The 23077-nt window shown below is 34.2% G+C and overlaps 2 protein-coding genes across 6 annotated transcripts in view; one reads left to right on the top strand and one right to left on the bottom strand.

The window, feature by feature from the left end:
* Positions 1-389: 389 nt before the first annotated feature.
* LOC130614440 (contactin-associated protein-like 5) lies at positions 390-6215 on the top strand. Its single transcript, XM_057435871.1, has 10 exons — positions 390-1017; positions 1570-1670; positions 1912-2040; positions 2402-2611; positions 3180-3291; positions 3503-3677; positions 3916-4015; positions 4217-4276; positions 4621-4676; positions 4854-6215. Exons 1-10 carry the CDS (start codon positions 479-481, stop codon positions 5421-5423), a joined length of 2052 nt encoding a protein of 683 aa, XP_057291854.1. The 5' UTR covers positions 390-478; the 3' UTR covers positions 5424-6215.
* A 616-nt stretch (positions 6216-6831) lies between these two features.
* Positions 6832-23077, bottom strand: part of LOC130614439 (puratrophin-1-like) — a 32321-nt gene continuing 16075 nt past the window's right edge. For 3 of the 5 annotated variants that reach the window (XM_057435866.1, XM_057435868.1, XM_057435867.1), the window contains exons 3-20: positions 19166-19541; positions 16168-16429; positions 15865-15970; positions 15216-15320; positions 15017-15133; positions 14224-14610; positions 13644-13766; positions 12884-13369; positions 12319-12749; positions 12087-12156; positions 11722-11811; positions 11493-11636; positions 10867-10944; positions 10752-10787; positions 9655-9789; positions 9375-9482; positions 8110-9261; positions 6832-7825 (exon numbers count right to left, since the gene is read on the bottom strand). In XM_057435866.1, coding sequence (XP_057291849.1) covers positions 7760-7825; positions 8110-9261; positions 9375-9482; positions 9655-9789; positions 10752-10787; positions 10867-10944; positions 11493-11636; positions 11722-11811; positions 12087-12156; positions 12319-12749; positions 12884-13369; positions 13644-13766; positions 14224-14610; positions 15017-15133; positions 15216-15320; positions 15865-15970; positions 16168-16429; positions 19166-19541 — 4272 coding nt within the window. In that variant the 3' untranslated portion in view covers positions 6832-7759. Of the gene's footprint in view, positions 7826-8109; positions 9262-9374; positions 9483-9654; positions 9790-10751; positions 10788-10866; positions 10945-11492; positions 11637-11721; positions 11812-12086; positions 12157-12318; positions 12750-12883; positions 13370-13643; positions 13767-14223; positions 14611-15016; positions 15134-15215; positions 15321-15864; positions 15971-16167; positions 16430-16777; positions 17529-17604; positions 18241-19165; positions 19542-23077 lie in introns of those variants that run through there. The other 2 variants (XM_057435870.1, XM_057435869.1) reach the window with 2 other exon arrangements.

The following is a 23077-nucleotide window of genomic DNA, read 5'->3' as shown; positions in this document are numbered from 1 at the left end:
ACAAAAGTCAAAAGCGAAAAATTTTATTCACTAATTTATTCAATGTCACTAACACATTGGTCAAGAATATATACTTGAAAACCATCATTTCTTGAAATCAGACAAACACAATGTGTTAAAATTTAAACTCTGGGCTCGAGACAGAAGGTTTAGGGACTGAGAGCTAAAAAACTAATAAACTAGAGCAACCTTGTTCCCAGGGATGTTTAAGCTTGTAAAAGGTTTAAAGAGTGGCCTTTAAGAAATTTCGTGAAATTTTCACATGACTCATTAAATTTATTTATCATCTCAGGAAGAGGTCGTTGTTGTTTTTTTTTCTTCACAAAATGCATGAAATAGAAAAGTGAACTAATTTTCGACTGATCAAAGCGTATACATAAATTTTTAATTTCGTCATGTACACAAAACAAAATCAACAAATTCTAGCTGCCCTAATTTAATATACTGTGAAGGTCGTTAATACACACTACTCGTGAGTATGAAAATGTATCGTCGCGTATTTCACTGTTGCGTGGTCATAACTGCACTGCGGTTCTCCATCGCAGATGTAAAAACATTCTATGGTGAAAAGAAGCAATCCTACGCAAAGTACAAACCATGGAACGCCACGTACATGGGTACACTGAAACTAAAATTCAAAACACAGCATTCTGATGGACTCTTATTCTACACAGATGATCATCAACTGAAGAAGGGGCGAGGTAACTACATCAAACTTAAACTTCACAACAAAAGATTGGAGCTTCATCTGCAGTTGAGTTACTACCTTGATGTCAATAATTTCGAAGCACGAACTCTTAGCAACAAGAGGGTACTTGGATACCATTTGAACGATAACAAATACCATTTTGTAGAAGTTGTAAGAATATTCAGACAGACTCTCTTTACATTGGATGGGAGAACGGTTGAGATGACGTTTGGGAAAAATGCTTTGCATTTGAACTCCTCCATATATGCTGGAGGTGTACCAAAGAAACAACGTACGTTTGTTGATGCAGACGCCATCTATGAGAAGAGGTAAGGTCTACGCGGTCGAAATAATATTTCTAAAAACTAATGTTTTATGAATTTGGAACATTACTAAAACAAAAAAAACAACAAATTTAGAGCAGCAGCGTCAAGACGTTGTCTATATAGTAAAAATTATTCTCCGAAATGATAATGGGATTGTAACTCGATATTGTGAGGTATTGTGAGCATATTGTTCATCATATTTTTGTATTGAATGTAAAATTTCAAAAATGCTACCCGGCCGGTCTGGAAGTACAAGTTCACCTTTTAATCCGTATTTCAATATTCTTACATAAACCTATTTGTTAGCAACTACGTTCGACTTTCTAATTTCAAATTTTACACAATCTCGTTCCCAGGGCTTTTTTTCGTTTTCTGATAAGTAACTCGGGCGAGTAATACTTCTCCCGCGCTAGCACGCATATTAATAACGAAAAGAAGTATAGGGACAAGACTGAAATTCACACTTTTATTTAAAAATAACATTGACGATTAGCTAATGAAACAACAACACCTATTTTGGTCAGCTCGGATCACATTTGTTATCCATTCACATAGGTTTGTTGGTTGTATTAGTAAGCTTCGTTATGACAATGGAGTAGGATTGGATAAGGAGCCATCTTTAGCTGTGGCGGAAGAAGAACAAGGAACACAAACGGGTAGGCAATTTTTTTATGAAACACAACAAGTAGTATACAAAGTCTACAAATCAACTGCACGTTCCAATTGAGATTCATTGTTTTGAGACTTTTTTTTGAGAAAGTAATAGGAGATGGGTGTCTAATAGGGGAGGGCGTTTATTAGAGAATGTCGTTGAATTAAATGGGCTTAAATTGCTTGATTTACTGTTCACTTTTTTTATCTTAATTTATTCTTTTCTGTTTATGCTGTTCTCTCTAGGCTGTCGTGACGCATGCGCAATACAGGAAACGCAGACTTGTCACCATGGTGGTCGTTGTTTAAACAAATATGTAGAGACAGGTTGTGATTGTGTAGGTACAGGTTACACGGGGCACTCTTGTTTACAAGGTACGTTTTTTTATTACAAGTGCTCATCAAGATATTCTTTTTAGTGTCATACAAATTCCGTGCAAGAATGGAAACCCCTCAAATAGACGAGCTTAAGTTATCAGTTGAATTCTCATGTAAAATTCCAATCTGAAAGGCTCGATTAACACTTTGTAGTTTCTAGAATGACTCAGCCGGAAATTGAATTTTCCGCACTGTGAGTGAACATTTTACCACCAGGCTACTTAATTTCAATCAGATATTTTTTCAACATAAACAGCGGTTTTGATTTTGATGTAAACAAAGAATTCGTGCGCCGAGCAAACGCTTGCCAGCATTTTTCTTCTTATTATATATTTTATTTAATTCTATTTTGTATTAGCAACGGAATCCCTCCAATTTTTTGGCTCCGATTACTTGGTATGGAGACCAAGGATACAATTGAACAGCTTTGCTACTGAAATTTCGCTACGGTTTAGGCCAGCTCAACAGTCTGGCATTCTGTATTTTGCTTCCAGTGATAATTTACAGAATGGTTATATGTTCATCGAGCTGTACAAGATGGCTTTGATACTGGTGTTTAAAACAAAAGGTAAGCTATACCTTGTATCTCTTTTATCTTCTCTCTGTTTACTTTTAGTGGAAGAGAGATGATAGCTGAATATTACAATTTTTACAATCAAGGTGGCAAATCTTAACGTGATAAAACGTTCAGCTATTATTTTAAAGAATAACTGCGTTCTCTTTACCTATAAAATATCTACACGGAAAATCGTCTTTAGTCTTTTTAATATCAATCTTTTTTTTTGAGTCATTTGTCAAAATTTGTTTCAACATCTTTCCGTGAAAGTAATCGTTCTCTCAAACAAAAGAAAATTTTGCAAGTTTCAATAATTGGCGGGAAAATGAATAGGCTGAACGCATGGAGCAAACTCTAAAAAAGCAACTTTGTTTTCCCGCCTTAGTTGTTCAAATCCAGTGATCCCGTGGTGAAACTTGATAGCTGGACGTGATAATTATTTTTGTGCATGTCTGTATACTTTTTCACGCCGCCATCTGTTTTCGTGTAAGTCATTAAGATTAGAAATTAAACATCTGTTTCATAGCGCCTTTAAATTCACAGGAAAACGAAATATAAATACAAGAATATATTATTATAGATACAAAAGAAGAAGTGGTCACACTAGGAGACAATAAAATTAATCAAACATCTTGGAGATTTCTACGGATAGTGAGAACTGGCAAAAGTATGTCTATACATCTAGATGATGGGTATGTTTTTTCAAATTATTTTATTTTTGGGGTTAAGAGTTTTCCTACCTAACCTAGCCTTTTACTAAGCAATAGGCCACTCCTTCTAACTACAAACTGAGATTGGGTTAGTTTTTCTACAACCCGATTGGCTATTCCTTCTCCAAACTGATTGCCTGGTCCTTTTACAAAGCTACGCACGTGCGACATTGAAAATAAATTATTGTTTTAGTACATCGGTGAGAAAATATGTCAAACAAAGTAATGTTGACGATTATTCCCTACCGCCTGGGTCTCTAAACATAACATACGTGTACGTGGGAGGTCTTGAAGACCCAAATGCACTGTCCATGTCACGAAGTCAAAAACACTTCACTGGGTGCTTGCAAGATATCATAATTAGTGGGGTAAGTGCTTACTATTTTGAATTAAGGTGTAAATAGTTGGGATAACGTCTCATTCTCATAAAACAGTAGCTAGTGTAAATGTACCATTGGAACAACGTCTAATAAAACAGTAGCTAGTGTAAATGTACCATTGGAACAACGTCTAATGAAACAGTAGCTAGTGTAAATGTACCATTGGAACAACGTCTAATGAAACAGTAGCTAGTGTAAATGTATAATGAATATTTTGTCTGTTTAGTTCGATTTGCTTCGAATTACACGGGACTGGGCTGACTACAGTGTCACACGTGTTGGGAACATTAAAAGTGGCTGTCGAGCTGACATGTTCCTCGACGCAGGTTTGAATGTGAAATATACTTCTGTGTAGTGTTAAGAAGCGTGTGAATTGTATCCTCGCACTTCATGTCGTGTAATAAAAATTCCAAAATTCTTTTGTTAAACTAACATTTTACAAATATCATTTTTAATTTTGGAAAGTTTATTGACATGTTGGTTTGTTGATATATTGATGTGCAAGGATTAATTTTGTGTCATTCTAGATTTCGATAATGTGTCAATGGGCTTACCGTCACTGACAACACAAAATTCCAATGAAACTGGTAAGCTTGTGTTGTATGAGCATTTTTACTCAACCTCGATCCTAGGACCTGTTTTCGTCGTCCGAGAGTGGCAGACAAAGAAAAAAGAAAAATCTTTTTTGTTATGTTTTTATCAGCCTCGTCCTCAGAGCATCTTGTATCCCTTCTGACATCGGGATGTATCGCTGTTCCAATGCCAGGAAATATACAAGATGCTCTGGGAACGAGATTGGTTTTTATACCAATGACCAGCAACTGTAAAGATAATTTTCACTCAGACGACGAGCAACTTTTTTCTCAGACGGCAATTAACTCGCATTCAAATGAAAAGTAAGTTTCTAATATTTGACGTCTATTTTTTTAAGGCTGGGAAACAGACAAAAAAGAAAGAAAAGGAACATCAGAAATAATAACCTCCAAGGTAAGTCATTTACTAAATTGAGGACTGGACACTAGACAATCACAGGTCATGCGTAGCAAGTCCTCTTTGTCATTATACATCTCGCATAGAATGTTTGTTTAGAATATGGCGTGTTAGTATTTTGTTTACAAACAAAAGAATTTACGATTCATCATTTTTGCATTTTTTATCGCCTAGAAACAAAAGACAAAAGATGGCATAAGTGATCTTACATGGATGATTATCGGTAGCTCATGCATTATCGTCCTCATTCTAATAACCGCCGCTGCATTGTCGTATCGCTGCATTCATAAGCAACGAAAGGTTCGCAGAAGAAGTTTACGCGAGCATTATCTACAGCAAGTACAACGTGGCGATGAAGAAGAGCTTCCTCTAAACCAACGCTGCATACGAGCCGAGATTAACAGATGTGATTTGAAAACATTCAGTCCAGTACGACGTGCATTTTATATGTCGCCTAATGAGTCTGAAACACTTCAACGGACTGACGAAACAGTTCATCGCAGTTACGAAGCAATGGTTCGTAACCGGGATGAAATTCACGGTAACCACGAAGAAATGTTGTTACGACACAAAACGTTGCAGCATAGTCATACCAAGAAAAGTTTTGACGCCGATCAACAAACGCACTACTCTGTTGAGATTGTGCATAGCAATGGTAAACCACAATCACTTGTGCAACAACATTCGATAGATGAGAGCTTGAAGAGTGAAAATGCTACTTTGAGAAGATGTCGTCGGTTGTGAACAATTTGACCACTTTTCTGGTAACATTAACAAAGATGATAGGGTGTGGCATAAGAAATCAAAATGCGAGCAAATTGGACATTATATTTAATTTTACTAGAGTCCGTGTTAGACACCTGTTTCTCCAGTTTGGTATACCATTTTTGATCACAATATATAATATGTAGCATTTTCTTATTTTTTGACTAGGAAACAAGTTTTATCTTTCGCTAGCTGACCTTAACAGCTCAATAAGTGGCACGATAACTCACAACATTGGATTCAATCCTTATTTTTTTCTAGTATAATGATTATTTTAGATAACATATTTTTTTAGGGTTGTGCTACCAGGTCAGTTTATTAAGAAAATTTTTTATTTCCTACAAAGCCATTGATATCATCGATCTTGCTGTTTCGAAGAAGGTCCTATTATACTATTTAAATAAGAAAATGATCCATCTTCTCTGCCCCCTAGTTATTGATGTTAGAATCGGTAAGAAGAACATGTTGCAAAACCTGTCTGTTCGTTCTGCGACGTGTGGCTCGAATGGATTTAAAGTGTATCAGTATGTATTACGGTATAAATCCCCTTAATCTAAGTAGAAGTCTCATATATACATATTCCTCATCGTTAAATGTTGGTCGTATACAAGAAAATTTTTACTTCACCAACGTGTCGATAATCGAGTTTAAGTAAAACATACAATCTCAAAATGGTTTTAGATCACGTGTTCGGGATCCTAACAATGAATAAACTTTGCTTTAAATTCTATGAGTTTACATATTAGCATGAAAGTATGGCTACTACTGATTACTCTTGGTAACTTCATATTTGAAGTAAGACAATTTTTCTATAAGCCTTTATTGAGCGTTCGTTTCCAGTGTAAAAGGTGGTGTGGTCGATCCCCGGCCGAGTTATGCCAGAGACAATAAAAGTGTGAATCTTTTCCTTCTGCTATACGGCCAGTATAAGAATAGGAATTATATCTTAGGCGGTTGTCTCGTTGAGCATGGTAGCTCAAATGGTAACTTTAAGTAACTGACTCCTTTTGTCAACAGTACCATTGGGAACTGGAAAAGCCATCCTGGGTTAATGATAATAATAAAACTAAGTAATAATGATAAACGCACCGCCGTTGAGAAATAAATAATCTTGGGGACGGGCCTAAGTGAAATTTCATCCCATGGTCTGAAATACGGGGTTGTCAATATAATTTAAATGTTTTTTTTCAAATAGTGTATTTTTTAAAACCTTCATTGAAAAATATTCCACACTTTCTTTCACCTTCCATTTCATTGAAAATTAATTTTAATCTGGAAAAATTAAATTTGAGGATTATTCAAGGGAATTTTATTTTTTAGGCATTTTAAGGAGGCGTGAGAACCTTGGTATAATTCCCTCAAAATAATAAAGAAAAAAACATGTCGATGAGCCAGAATAATCTTATTTTTTAAAAAATATACGATTTATCATATAGATTACAATTTGGGTTAATTTAAAAAATTATAACATATCGAGATAACAGTGCTGTAGAAATATAACTACTTTGTCAACATTTCAACAATACTGCCATGGCAACGGTTGCATAACAACACCTTACATCAAAATGGTCATAAAAAATTACAATTTCTTTCCCATTGTTTGGATAAAATTCTGACCTGGAAAGTACTCAATTCATATATAGCTTAAATAGACTTTCCCTAAATTTCATTGGTGGTTCTGCTCTACATAACTGTCACCACGGAAACTGAATTTAGGCTGTGTTTAAACGACGAAATAGAAACCATTTAAAACTTCTCAGCAACACCGATGTCGGTACAACGTTTTGTTTCTTACAAACCTTTAGTAGGAAAGCGTTTTTATCATGCTTCGAAATATTGACAAATTTAATTTAGAATAACAATTGATTATTTCGAGATGTACATAATTTGTCATGAGCACTAGTATTGAAGAAAGCGAAGTGAATATATTAATCTGCATGACATTTTTAATAATCATTCTAAGAAGTTTTCTCTGAAATGCAACTAACCAGCGTAAAATGTTGATATCAGAATTTTTGAATAAAAATTCAAAGAAACAAACCGAAAGATAACATGCTAACTACATCAACAATTAAAATATTCACAACATATAAATTAACTTTGAAAAAATATAATAAAAAAATAAATTTATTAATTTAACTTTATACCTAAACCTGTTCAATGCGTGAACGAAGATGTATTCTAGTGAACGTAAATTTTTTTTAACATACGCATTTCATTGGTGAGAAACAAATAAATATTGCATAAATTAACATAAAAAACGTAAAACAACTTCATTATTGCATAAATTAACAATTCTAAGATGCATGCATCTATCAAATTTCGGATAACGACTTCGAGATCTTCGTTTTTAAGTTAAGAAATGGATTCCTCTTTGTACCCTAAAAATACAATTCGCATATTACGGAACATCTCAACGAGTGCAGGAACCGTGCTTGTACTCAAAACTGCCAAATAAACGAACGAACGAACGAACACGAACGAACGAACACGAACGAACGAACGAACGAACGAACGAACGAACGAACGAACGAACGAACGAACGAACGAACGAACGAACGAACGAACGAACGAACGAACGAACGAACGAACGAACGAACGAACGAACGAACGAATGAACGAACGAACGAACGAACGAACGAAAAAGCTTTTACATTATACTTACAGGCGACTTAGCCGGTGGACTTGTAGGAGAATCTTTAGTTCCGAGCATATGTAGTGACGAATCTCCATGTGACACCGAACGTTGACGCGCTAATTTTCTCTCTTTTTCTCTTTCGTCGACCGTAATTGTGTTACTGTCTACCATGGCTTTCGTAAACGAATATTTTCGGATAGGTAGTGTCATTGCTTCTTTGTTCAACTTACTGTTCGAACTTTTCTCTTTTAAAGAGCTAGCGTAACATAAGTCATTAGAAACCCTAATATTTGTATCCGTTAACGACCTTCGCAACGGCCGTTGCAGTAGTCTTTGTTCAGTACTATAATCTATTTTAGAGTCTGTTGCGGATTTTGTTATGGAAATGTTTTCACTGTCAAAATGTCTTCTATTTCCGTCTAAGATATCTTCTTCGGAAACTTCACGTATACACTGTGCAGGAGATGTTGGCCGATCAGAAACTTTCTTGAACTTATGAGTTCTCGGTAGGGAATTCGTTCCCATCGGAATTCCCTCAGTAAACGATAAACTACTCGGCAAAATAATCGGTTGAGTAGCGAATCGACCTCCTGACCCGGAATCTCTTCTCACTTTTTTATGAGACGCGCGTTTTGTTGATTCAGCTTGTAGCGTTTTTCGATATACGTTGTTTCTTATAAAACTCGAATCGTGCGTAACCGATTGATCGCGACGTAACTGAACCATGCTAATCGTATCAAACGTTTCGCCACGAGTAAAACTCGCGTGGTGCGTCAACTTTTTTCGTGGTAAAGACGAATACTTTACATCGGGCTCTCCTCCTCGCTTGAAAAATCTCGCTTCATCTCGCGGTGATAATGGATGTTGGCTGTCTTCAGGTAAGCTACCGAGATCAAAGACGCCGGAGCTTCCTGAACTTTCTCCTGCACTTAACCAAGATAATCGCTTCGCGTTCGGTGGAAAATCTCCTCTGGGAGATAAGTCCATCGTTCGTGATCGCGTAAATGAGCTGGAAGAAGGATTAAAGCTGTTATCTAAAAATATCGTAGAAGGAGTGCTCTCTACACTTATACCCGTAGTTGCTTCAGTTAAACCGTATTCTTTATTGCGAGATGCTTGTCGCCACAAAATACGAGTGATGTCTGTAGTCCAAGATGTTTTTACATGGTTGGAGACAGCCTACAATAGATTTAACATGTTACTTATAACTTTTAAGTTAGTGCTCATTGAGTACCTAAAACAAAAGCACAACAGACGGAGAGTGCGTAGATCAGTGCTCAAATTATTTATACCTGAAGTACGAACGTTTCTCCAGCTCTTCCCTTTTTCCACCTTCGATACCAGACTTCAAACCTTAAACCACTGTCACCGATATTCTCTGTAAGTCCTATATCCACCATCTATAGAAATTAGGAAATGATAAAGAAATTTGTAGTGATGGAGAGTGATAGGTAAAATGGTAGCTTGCATAGCTTAAAGAGTTAGTAGCTTAAACTACACAGATACAGAGGTACATGCATATAAGATACACGAATAAAAACGTAACAGATGTGGTTTCCATCTGATACAAACCTTAATAGAGTGTTTGTAGGTGAACACATCTCCTTTCGCTTTTTGTTTCTTTGGTTTCGTGAAAACCAGCAGATGTTCAAATAAGAACACACGCCTTGAACGTTTTCTTTTTCCATACGATACGATAAAATCTCCCTAAAGATATAGAAACGATACAATAAAATCTCCCTAAATATATAGAAACGATGCAATAAAATTTCCCTAAAGATATAGAAACGATGCAAATAAAATCTCCCTTAAGATATAGAAACGATGCAATAAAATCTCCCTGAAGATATAGAAACGATGCAATAAAATCTCCCTGAAGATATAGAAACGATGCAATAAAATCTCCCTGAAGATATAGAAACGATGCAATAAAATCTCCCTGAAGATATAAAAACGATGCAATAAAATCTCCGTAAAGATATAGAAACGATGCAATAAAATCTCCCTGAAGATATAGAAACGATGCAATAAAATCTCCCTGAAGATATAGAAACGATGCAATAAAATCTCCCTGAAGATATAGAAACGATGCAATAAAATCTCCCTGAAGATATAGAAACGATGCAATAAAATCTCCCTAAAGAAATGGAACATATAAAGTTAAAGTTGAAAAAAGATTTGTTTATTTGCTCTGTCAAACAACGTAGCAAATCTGGTTATTCGCAACTTTAACGTGCTTTTCCTCTTTATTAAACGCCCAGCCTATTAAACGCCCATCTCTAATAAACTCCCGCTTCTCCCGTCACAGAAGCGTTCATTACAGTTTCTCATCCTAGCAATTTACAGAGAAATAAAGACAAGAATAGAATTGGCCTTTAAGATTTTCTACTATATTTTACATAGTAACATTATTACTAAAACGAGGACACTGACTCTGTTTGTTAGACGGAAACAGTGACGATGACTTATTGAAGTACTGTAGACAAATTTTGAAAATTTACTTCTGATGAATTTATGATAAATATAGGTAAAAAAAAAGTGAAATTTCAGTTTTTTAATAAACGCCCGTCTCCAATGCACGCCCCTCAAAAATCTCGAAAATTAAATAAACGCCTGGGGGATTTATTAGACCATCACGGTATGAGATGTAAGAAAATTATTGAACTCACTTGTCGTAGCAGACAACCTTGCTCTTTTAAATTCACCTGCAACAAAAATAAAACATATCTCAAAGACTTTATATATAAAATATTATTCACACAAGTTATTTCGTGCATCACTTACATCACTGTGTTGAATTGCATCCATGGCTAGCAAGTCGTTACCATGCCTCAATTGAAACTTCATTAAGTCGTGCGCAGCCTGCGAACAAACAATGGAAAATTGACACACTAAGCATCGAGGAAGTTACTCGTCACAGAAGTTGACTTTTACTGTATACATGGTGGCCACAGCTTTAAGATGTTACAAATTTTTAGGAGATTTTAGAATTTAAGAGTTTTTGGGGTTAAAATTCAGGCAAAAAAAACAATATTGTTAATTTTGTCAAATAATATTTTCGGAGATTTTGCCAAATTTTTAGGGCGACATAAAGAGTTACAAATACTCAAGCCTTTTCTTTGTTGAAGATCAGCCTTGTTTCAGTTGTATGTTCCAGTTGTCATGCTCATACGTTTTCTCCGAAAATGGCTGACATAAATACTGGCTGCATTTTTATGTTTTGTTTAAAATTTAAAAGAATAAAAAATTGGAGTGCAACAGTTTTAGATTTTAGGAATTTTTTTAGGATTTGGGAGATTTTAGTACACTGGTATATGACGGGTGAATCGCACGGTTGACGAAAATGACATACATATCATCTACTAAACCTAACAGAGTACACACAGTAGTAAACGAGCAAAAAATCTCACCTCCATCTCGATTACTCTTGGGTCCTGCGCATCGCAACAGCTGATCATGTCTCTCAACAGGAGCGAATATTTACCCAGACGTTGGACTGGCTTGATCAAGTAACTAGCCAAATCTAATTTATCTTTTAACTCCAGCATTTTTTTCTGCAAACAAAAAATCGATTAGTTAAAGTCTCAGTCTTCAAATATTGTGACAACACTCTGACCCGAGTTTAAATAACTGGCTTACACGAAAATAATTGTTCGCAAAATCATTCCATAGCTGGTCACTTCTTGGTTTGTTTTTGTTGTATAAAGCATATAGATAAAATTGTCGTTCCTGAAAGCAAAATTAGAGTAGGAAGCATTAAGTGAATGTCGCCAAGGGAAAACAAAATAAAGTAGTCATCGAGGCAAAACATCGAGGCAAAACAAATAAAGTAGTAATCGTTGTAATCGAAGAAAAAAATAAAGAATTAAGTGAGGCAAAACAAGATGAACCGATAGGCGACAATGAGCAAGATAAATTAGATAGCAAGACAAAAGCAAAATCAAGTGTACACGAAATAAAACAATTAGTCACTTTAGCTTTAATATAAAAATAAGCTGACCTACCCATTTCAAAAAACATTTTCCTATTTGTAAAGGAGCATGTCGAAATGCTTCTACTTCTTGTGAGAAAAATCTATAAATATAAAATACAGAATAAATGCGCATGTGTCAAATTGAAGTCAACAAACAAGCATCTCAATTTTATTGGTAGTAGACAGGGTAAAATCTGCATTGTATGTTAAACACAGCAAATACACGCATGCGCAGATCTATAAAAAACATAACTGAATCGAACCTTTTATGAAAGTCACATATTCTTTCGATGTTACCAAATATCACATTTTTTTGTCCGATCAAGGTAGGAGGTAGTTGAGTACCCTCCATCAGTGGGAGGTAGTGTTCTAATATATACTCCAATGACTTCACATACTCATGTTCGGTATTGATCATTTCATCTATAATATGACGCAGTCTTTCTTTCATTTTAGTTGGCATAGCAACATCAAACACGGCTAGCTTGGCGTCATTCTCGTCGTACAACTTATGGCCGTCTTTCCAACTAAAAATAGGGCCGACTGCATTTTCAATAGGACTCGTCAAAGACTCTGCATACTCGACATCTGTCTGTTCGCGATATTCATCTTCGTCAGGTTCGGTCGACAAATCGTCGTCTTTGAAGCCGCTCGAGTCGCCATCGCCGTCGCTCATGACAGAATCAAGTTGAACCTGAGTTATCAAAACAAGAAATCGATCACGTGCAGGAGAAATTTGAACTTCGGGTAAAAAAATACAAAACAAAAACAAATCCCTATCAAATGCCAGACCAACTTTGCTTATCACCTAACAATAACACCACACACCTGTCTAAATCTTCCTTCAGCACCTAAAATTTGATTCATTTTCACTTGCAACATTTCTTGAACCTCCAGCGTGCGACTGCTTACTTGCTCCGCTTGTTCAACTTGCTTACTACCGAGATGATGAGCCAGGTCTGTTATTTTCGCGATTTGACTTTCACTAATAGGTGGATTGTTTTGTTTAAAGTTCGTTATAGAAGCATGCAATCTATGTATTCCATCGAGTGTCTGTATTTCTTCCATACTCATATGAGCGATATACTGCAGACCAGACATCCACCATTGCGTGGCCTCTTGAACCAACGTGTGAAAATCAACGCATTTCTTTAACTTCTTCTTACGCTCGTTGTACTTAGCAGTGAAATCGTTCAATTCGTTTTGCAGCTCGTGCAACTTTCCTTTCAGTACGTCGCGATCAATTTGAAGCTCATCTAACTCAATGAGGTATTTTCCTGCTAAAATACATTCTTCGCCGTTTGATAGTTGCTCCTGGTGAAAAAGAAAAAAAAGATGCAATTTAAGTACAAGGCTTGTTAAATACGAACAAGCTAAACAGAACATGTGTAGTTATCTAAAAGTATAAAACAACTCCAAACTGTCTACCCATTGCTTATACTTTAGAGACCGAGAGCAAATTCGCTGATTTAGCAAATTTATTGATATTTAATTCAAAGCCTATTTGACCTAAGGAAGAGCTCCTTAGGCCAAATAGACGTGATAAAGAGTGGAAAACAGTGACAGTGGTATCACAGTTGAAACTAACCTGAGCCGTAATGGCAAATTTAGCAAACTCTTCCATCATAGATTGCGCATGACCCAGGGAATCACCAATTTCTTTCTGTTTTTCAAAATACGAATACCCGTCGTTGTGCATCCATTGTATCAACTAAAATAATTATATTATTTTTCATTTATTTATTTATGTCAAAAATGTTGTCACATGAATTTGCAATGTTATTTGTCCTATTCTTAACAATAGCTTTGTAGAATCCTTAACAACAATAATTGACTGGATGAAAACATTACAAAAGAAAAAAGTATTTTTATTAGAAAAAAATAAAATAATTTGCAAGTAAAATTTTTTTCCCGACAAGAAAGTTTCTCTCATAGTTGTTTCCCCCAATACTCTATTGAGGGAAACAACGATGACAGAATTCTAATAAAACAATTTGAACAGAAGATAGGGAATGGAGGAAGCGTACCTTAGTCAGTTAATAAGTTTCGCTTTCACTGAGCTCATTCTATTACGCTCACAAAAATAAACAACAAAAACAACTCTTAAACGAAAACTTCACTATATATATATATATATAGCCAGATCAAAACAACAAGAAGGTGATTACCCCAACACAGCTTTCTTCAAACGTGCGTACATTCAAACATAACTGTAAGTTTTTCGTTCTTTTATCGGAAATAATTCGTAGCTTATCGAATACTCGAGTCATTTGCGTGTATAAACGATTCAAACACTCGATCGTATCTTTATAATCTTCGCTACGACATAGCTCCCTGTCTTCTTCAACTAAACGTTCGATTATTTGTTTCCCTTCCGTTCGTAGTCCTAACAAACGCGAATCTTCCAACACTTCTCTCGATTTTTCTCGATGTGCATCGAGAAGAAGTTGACATTCGCTTGAAGTGCTACCTAAATCCGTTCTGCTCAAGTCTTGCATGTAATTCATGGCGTGTTTGGCTGCGCTTCGACATCCAGTCATAAACGGTTCCACTTTCTACAATAAAAGCACACAAAATATTTTTAAAAAACGTAGCAGCAGTATAAATATAATCTCTCCATTTAATCATGTACTTAGCATGGCATAACTTAACCTTTCAAAGAGAAGTCAGGGGCTATCACGTTGGGGATCGTGATTTGTACAGTAATAGATACTTACACTAAAAACATCAATGAGAGATTCATAATAAAGAGATGTACCACGAGGACGTCAAATATACTTAAAAATGCGAAAATTAGTTCGAGTAAAATATGTATTTTTTACCCTCGATGGAGGAGAGAGAGGGAGAAGAAAGCGTAAACACACAGCGTTTTCAGGTATATCTTTGGCAAATAATAGCATGCATAGGTATCGTAAAAAATGATTTTCCGAGGTTGCTGAAATAATATTATTGTATATCTACCGTTCTAAATTTAATCCAGCTATCATGGTTATATCTCATTTGACCTCCAAAACATTCAGGTAATTGCTCGACGTCCACTTCACGGGATAGCTTCTCCAATGATGATAAAAATTGGAACTAATAAGGAATATATAAAATATTATTCAGAAATAGTTTTTTTGTTTCATTTTAAAATCAGGGAAAGTGTGTATGAACAAACCTGAAAGTTTAGATTCTCTTTCACTTTCGACGCAGCAAAGAGAAGCATTAGTGAGTCTTTTCTTGTCAGTACAAAAGCCATATGAACGGAGCCGGGAATTTGGGTCTATAAAAGAAAACCATTACGTAGGGCTTGAAGCATATTTTTGTTACTCTGTCGACTGTTTCGTGGAATTTTGATGTCATTGACGATAAACTTTTAATTTAAAATAGTTTTACAATATTATGATATCAGCAACCATTTTTTTGTTATGAAATGAATTTTATCAACTTGACAATAATTAAAGTAATTTCAAAAAAAAAATGTCTCTTAATTTTCCACACATTTTCATTTCGTAATATAGAAAATCGTTACTATTAAGGACGAATAACTGTTTTGTTTACATATCAGACTATATGCTGGCAGAGCGGATACACGAAACACAAACGAATTCATTAAAAATGTATCAAGAAACTTTGACGTCCACTTTTATAAAACGACGGTAACGTCTAATGTCACGATACGACGTTGACGTGTAACTTTAACATTCAACATTCAACATTCACGTCTAATTTTACGATTCGACGTTGACATCAAAATCTGAGAATTCAACGTTGCCGACGTTTTGACGTTGTTTCTGTTACATCTGTCTAGTTGTTAGTTTACTTACCTGCAGGACTGTGACAGCTTCACCAATACATTCTAAGATGTCTCTCGTCTGTTTCCCTTCTCTTGCATCGATGACTAACGAACAACCTTTCCGCTGCACACCATCTCTGCAACAAAAACAAAAATCAATTGTATACAGTAAGCATATCAGCAATCTTCTTTGCAATATCAGACTTTATACTACACACCAATGAATACAATCTTTAGATAAATTTATACCAGCGTAAAGTTAAATTTTACTTATTTGAAAATAAGAAGGAAATCGACAAAAGTAAGATTAATGAAATCTGGATACAAAACATACTTTGGTATTTTGTAGTAATAGATCAGCAACTTGGCTAGTTCTTCACTGTTTAAATCTGTATTCTCCCATGAACGTTTATTAGTATCAAAAAAGATAACCGAGCCTCCTCTTTTGTCTCTGCTACCAGGCGTGTATACGACTTGGCTGTGTAGCAATTCAAAGTTCAGATCTAATATCAACATAGGCTTGATGGAGAGCTCGTCCATGTTAAACGTGTCTTTGCTGAGGACATTGTCTTTCTCCGAAGGAATGCACGTAGAGGCTACAAAGCAATTAAAAATGCAAATATTAATTTTGTTTGATAAGTTATACAGTTTTAACCAACACGTTCACTTCCAACGCAACGCATCCTAATTATGTATCTTTATGAAATAAATCTTCAACTCTCTAAGGATACACAGCTTAATTATCAAATAGAGTAGGGACTACACATGGTGAACTTCCTAACAAACGCAAACAACACGTGTTACATACGATAGAGCTGCAATACTGGCCAGTAAATTTAAAATTTAAAACAAATAAAAAGTTTTTATCACAATATTTTAACGACCAATATATGCTACTTCTGAACTATTTTTACCCGTGTAACGGAAACACCAAAATTCGATACCTGCGTATAGCGATGAAACCATGAGGAGGGAAGTTTATCACACTTTTCATACAAACACACAACACCAAACTTCACAGCAGATACTTAAGCCGGAAAAACTTGACATTATGAAGTTAATTTAAAAATGCCATTCGAACAACAATAAAAAACGAGTGATTTCAATCAATTCAAAGAGTAGCATTTCCGTGCATTTAAAAGAAGTACAATTAAAAAGAAAATTGTTTGTAATTATTACACATAATGCGAGTTAATTACATGGTTTGCATAACTGTGTGAAAATAAACCCAATATCACTGTTGTCATCGATATTACTGCACAAAAAATGTTCATGTGGCACACAAATGCAAGAGAGAGTAGTAGTATACAGACTATGAAAGAAACCATTCAAATGCAACACTGTTCTCTGTCTCCAAATACAAGGCACTGAGTGGGTATTAATACCAAGTGCTTGTTTACACTGTACCGATGCTCATACTGAGTTAACGAGTGTGAAATGTACGAGTGTGATTTACTTTTCGTGTGATGTGGTGTGCGCATGGGTGTAAAAAAATAACAAAATATCTGTCTCAATCAATACTCGTACAAGACTATACTTAGTATCCGTTTATCCCGCAGTAAATAATTTTTAGAGAATTGCGAATCACCCGCCTTGTGTTTACGCTCATACATACACTGCGTTAAAAAAATATTAAGGCACCGCCTAAATCGAAGTCATTGAAACAAAAAACATAGGCTAACTTCGCAGCCTCGTTACCATGTGACATTCTCTGTCCTTAAACAACTTCTAATAAAAAAAACCCATCCAAAACTAACAAACAAACACATACTTGCAAATGGAACTAGACACATCTCAACTTTCTTTCTTTCTTTTTACAAAAGTCGCAATCAAGTACAAAAAAAGATATCATAGGCTCAGTACTATTATTAGCAAATCATCTTTTACCATGACGAAAGTTTGGGAACCCGAAATGTTTTTATAAGTTCTCCACTGAAACCACTAGTCACAACACACCATTCTATTGTCAGCAACACGCGTCACCAACAAAACAATGTTATTCTCTGTGTGAAGTCTCATTCATTAAACGGAATAACACACTGCGCTTAGCGTAAATTGTTCCGTTTACAGTTGAGAGCAAAATTTTTAGCCACGTGGTACATCAGTCACTTTCACTAATATCACGTGATAATTCTAAGATATATAACGCCTTAAACGGAATAACAAACTGCGCTTAGATTTTCTTCGGCCTGAGGTGAAATAATGTGTCGTTAACATAATTTTATATGCACACAAGGAGAAGAAATGTAATTAAATGGGTCTCCATTATGTTTTTTTTGTTCGCAGTATTGACTAAGTAAACAAATCATGTACACACATGTCAGCGCATAACTAACAACAACACCATGATAATGACTTTGTTTGGATTAACTGTTTAAAAATGGAAGAAATAATTTGTAGTGTTTACAACAATAGAATTGTTGTGTTTTTTAATGAGAAAAGTAAACTGAGAAAGAGCAGGTCAAAGAAGATGGACAGCTTTGCAGGTCTATGACATCATAACCACCGTCCCTACTAATGACTTGTGAACTTGAACTCTACAAGAGCCCCTTGAAAATATACTCTACTAAATTATGACCAGCCAGTCTAAAAAGCAGACTACTAAATTCACGTGCTATATTTTTATCTCAATCAAAAGTTACTCATCATAATCTTTTGCATTCAATTGTATGCCCACAGCAAGATTTATTTAAAAAAGCTGATTTCAATTCTTTTACAACATTGAGGTGATTCCCTCCCGTCACGGTAGGTATCACCATCAATAACACAATAGCAATTACTACAGTCACAATACGTACGAAGGTACAAAGTTCAATACAAGAGCATGTGACACCAAAAGAAAAAAGGAAGATTCCATCTCGTTTATCTTTATATACAACCAATTAAATGTTATAACACAGACTTTAGTGTCGAAGAAAAAAATCGAGTCACAAGTTTATCATTTCATTGACTTTGTACATCTAAAATTAGTGAACCGATAGAGTTCTTTCCAACAGTTTTCTGGCATGTGCTAAACAAAGTGTACAGCCAACATGATAAAACTTACCAAACCACTTGAATTAAACTAATTTAAATGTTATATAATTTACAGTTATATAATTTCAATTTCAGTATTATTCCATGGTCACTATTTAATCTAGGGTGTGAAACAATAGGCACTGGCATATGCTCAAAAACAACAAAAGAGAATTGATAACCCTTTTTACTGAAACAACAAGAAAGTGTGAGATGGGAAGTCAATTTAAAACAGCCTGCTATCTGTTACAAATATATGATTTTACTCCTCCTCCCTTTTTAAAAAAACAACTCTTACAAAATAGATAGTGCCTTACAATCATCCATGTTACCAACAAATTGTGCTTTCAATAAGTTAACCCACAGAACTCTCTCGAATCCTTTCGTTGACCAAATAACACAGCTTGTATATATAAATCTGTCTCGTGCTTCAGATCGCAACAATTCAGTCCAATTCTGTGAACACATTAATATACAGTCTGTCATTGACAACGTCCTCGTACTCACTTCACCAATATGGTAATATTTCAGTTCCAATGTCCTTGGTGTCGTTGAAGAAATATGAATATAAAAATCGCCCTTGTGGAGAGTGGTAGAAATCACTTTTGGATGGATGGCGAATTTAACTATGTGTTCAAACTTTTCCCACCATACTGGACCAGGTTCTTTTTTCGTTTTAAGCTTATAGTAATCCTAAAATAAAAACAGCACCAGTTGTAGTGGAAGAAGGTACGGGTGGCTACAACCAGGAAGTAACAACAGTAACAAGAAAAATAACTTTTGCAGTTGTTTGAAAAAAGAAAGAGATTCATGAACTTTAAGTTATTAAAAAATTAGATTGTCAACATTCCCTTGAGAATACTGAAACTAGTAACTAAAACAACAACAATAACAAGAAATATAAACAACTTTTACACTTGCTTGAAAAGAAAAAGAAATCTTATGTTATCACAAAATAAGATTGTCGTAACAATCCATCAACAAACTTGATGAAACTCACACAAACCACATTCAACACTACATGATCAACTATACTTTCAAAATAACACTCATGATTGCAGCTTCAACTGTCCTTATCTTCTTTAATCAGAAATGTATTGACAAAAACACGAAGACATAAGAAACGAATACTTCTGTATGAAGTTAATTGATCCAATATTGTTATTAGGTTTTTACCAGACGACTATATAAAAACATAAAAACATACTCTTGTGCAATTTCAATTAACATTTAAACTATTGTTCTTATATATATTACACAACCAGTCTAACTAGCAGCTACACACTCCTTTATTAAAATCTATCAAGTAGTGACATTTTGACGTATAAGACGCTCTAAAATAACATGCTTTAAACTATATGTTCACAGTGTTGATTGTCAATTGATTGATAAATGTAGTAGATTCTACATCTGCGACAATATAAAGTACCATCCAATCTATCATACCACATCGATAGAAAAATAAGAATGTATACACACTGGGAAAATCCAAACCTCACATTAAAATAAATAAACTCTAAATAGAATACTCAAAAACAGATGTAAAATTATTCAAGTCAACTTATCTTTTATTCGAATTAAAGCTTCTTAAAGAGTTTATACAACTGAATAAAACATACAACAGTATCCCACTGGGCTTCTTAATCATACATATTGTTCTCTAATTTTATTGCCATGAAAACCAAATGACATATATGGTAACATAAAGAAATAATAGTCAAGAAAAATAAGAACCATTAAGCTTCGTGATGAAATCAACATCACTCAGGACTTTAAGAAAGATTTTGGAAAAAAAAAACACTCTAAAAACAACAAGTTTTAAATGAAAATTAAATGAGTCACAACGTTTTACGAAAAGGTCAATTTAGCTTAGTTCGATTGAATAGATGAGATAAAAGTTCACACAGTGAGTGACTATCAGTAAGAATTTTCATTCAAACACTAATGATAATTAACTAAATTAACTGAAACACAAATAAAATAAATTTTGGCTGAAAAAAGATTTTCCTGATTTCCCCAAAACATTTACCAATAAAATTTAGTAATAAGCCTAAGATCTGTTTTAAACCTTGCATACAAGCATATAAACAAAGACCATTTTAGGGAGGAATATTGACCATCAATTTACAGAAATAATTCTTTTCTTCCATCCGTTTAACTGCTTTGTTCTCATTTTCAAAATAAAAACAAAAACAAGCAATTTACAAAATCAAACATATATTCGACCCAAATCTCCAGTCTTTAATTTTTTAGCACTATCTGCTATGGCTTGGATGTTCAGAATGTAACAGAAAAAATTAGCCGATGCACTAATAAGTTTAAACTTTCTTTTGCATCTCCACCAGGGGACAAATAATAAAAAAATCTGTAAACGTTGAAACTTCAGATTTTATATTACTATTCGCCTATTCTGATTTAAAGCCTAATTAAGATATGCGTTACAAACATTTACGATAAGATATGTAAAATAAACAAAGATACTAGAGAGTAATGGTAAGGAAGTATTCTGCAATTTTTCTTCTGCCTCCCAACTGCCAAGTATATAATATAATTTCTGAAATGTAACCAAGTTATACACTGATCCTTAAATTCCCTAAAAATAAATCTACACAGATGACCGAAATTTACCTTGAAACATCAACTCATGCAGAAAGTTGAATAACAATAAATAAAGGTAAAAATTAATAACATTCAGAATTGATATCGCAAGCAAAACAAGTTTGTGTAATCATTATGAAGGAAGGTTAGGTAGGGAAGATAAGGTAGGCGCAAGAAAGTTTCCTGTAATACTTAAAAAAATTACAGCATTGTAATCTCTGTAGTGTTTTTGTTTTTCTCTTCTAATTACGTGGTCATATACAGAAGCAGGTGGAGATAAGACACAATAACTGTACTCTAGTGCTAACCGCAACAGCAATCATTACTTTAAATGAGAGTACAATTTTTATGTAATTCTTTTATTTAATATAATTTGCAACTAGAAAAGCCATGTCAACAAGATTGACATTGGAAACAAAGTAAGTGTAACAAAATAATGGTGACAAAATGATGTCTGATGACAAAATGATGTCTTTTAAACTATCAAGACTATTTTATGCATATAAATTTACCATGAAAAACAAGTATTAATGTTTTTATATTGTAAATGATGTAAAATATTGGTAACAAAATTGTATGAAACTTATTTCGTAGACCTCTTGCAGATTTGATCTTGTAGAGTCCCAAAAAAAATGCACAACAGCTTCTTTCCTAACAGTTTCTATTCTTGCATATATTTCTATATGAATTACTAAATTTTCAACATCTGCAAAAAATACTTTAATATTTTTTAAAAAATACTTTAGTTTTTCTGCAAAAATCTATTCCCTGAAAGTATTTTAAGACCACACATCAGTAAAACTAGGTTTATAAAAAATAAATCGTTCCCTTAAGTTATTTATTTTCATTTTAGTTATTTTCTAAAAAACACTTATAATTATCTCATCTTAAAAGATAAAATAACATTTATTTTAAGATAAAAAGATAAAAAATTTTCAAAATAGTGAAAGTGTAAATTTTATGCACCAAATATACCTAATCGTAATGTTAATCACACTTTAAAAGAAAATAACTGCCAAAGACAATGCTGAACATCTATTCATCACCATATTTAAAATAAAAACTTGACTGATGCATAATTATAAGGTTGTATTCCACCTATTAAACCCAATTAAATGGAAAACTGAGTTCTGAAACCTAACTTGTTTGTACGTTTTTCTTCTCTTAAATTTAAAGTAAAGGTTGTAAACCACCTCAACTTCTTTTTTCAGACAAGGCAAATAATTTTACAATAGAGAATAATAACTATTAGAATAACCAATCAAATTTCAATATTACTTCCACTTTATTCCCTTTTATAGGTGGTTATTTTCTTTGTAGCTTGCAAAATCATGCACAAATTGAAGTCATCAAATAATGCCACTCACTCAACTAAATGCATAACAACTAACAGGCTAAATAAACATTAGAATGAGATGATTGATTGACTTATTTAAAACATGCAACTTATTAAGCAGATTAAAAAAGAAAAACAACAAATAAATAGCCTATTGTTTAGATTATATTCTGAGATAGTTGATAAGTAACAAGAAAAAAACTTCAAGTGCAGTAATTAAGAAGAGACTTACATAGTGGCGTCACCATTTGTCAAACAATTTAACAACTGTCAATTATCATTAAAAATTTCATCC

The sequence above is a fragment of the Hydractinia symbiolongicarpus genome, chromosome 11 (assembly GCF_029227915.1).
Source record: "Hydractinia symbiolongicarpus strain clone_291-10 chromosome 11, HSymV2.1, whole genome shotgun sequence".
Taxonomy (NCBI): domain Eukaryota; kingdom Metazoa; phylum Cnidaria; class Hydrozoa; order Anthoathecata; family Hydractiniidae; genus Hydractinia; species Hydractinia symbiolongicarpus.
The sequence above is the reverse complement of the archived record's forward strand: the minus strand, read 5'-3'. Positions and strand labels throughout refer to the sequence as shown.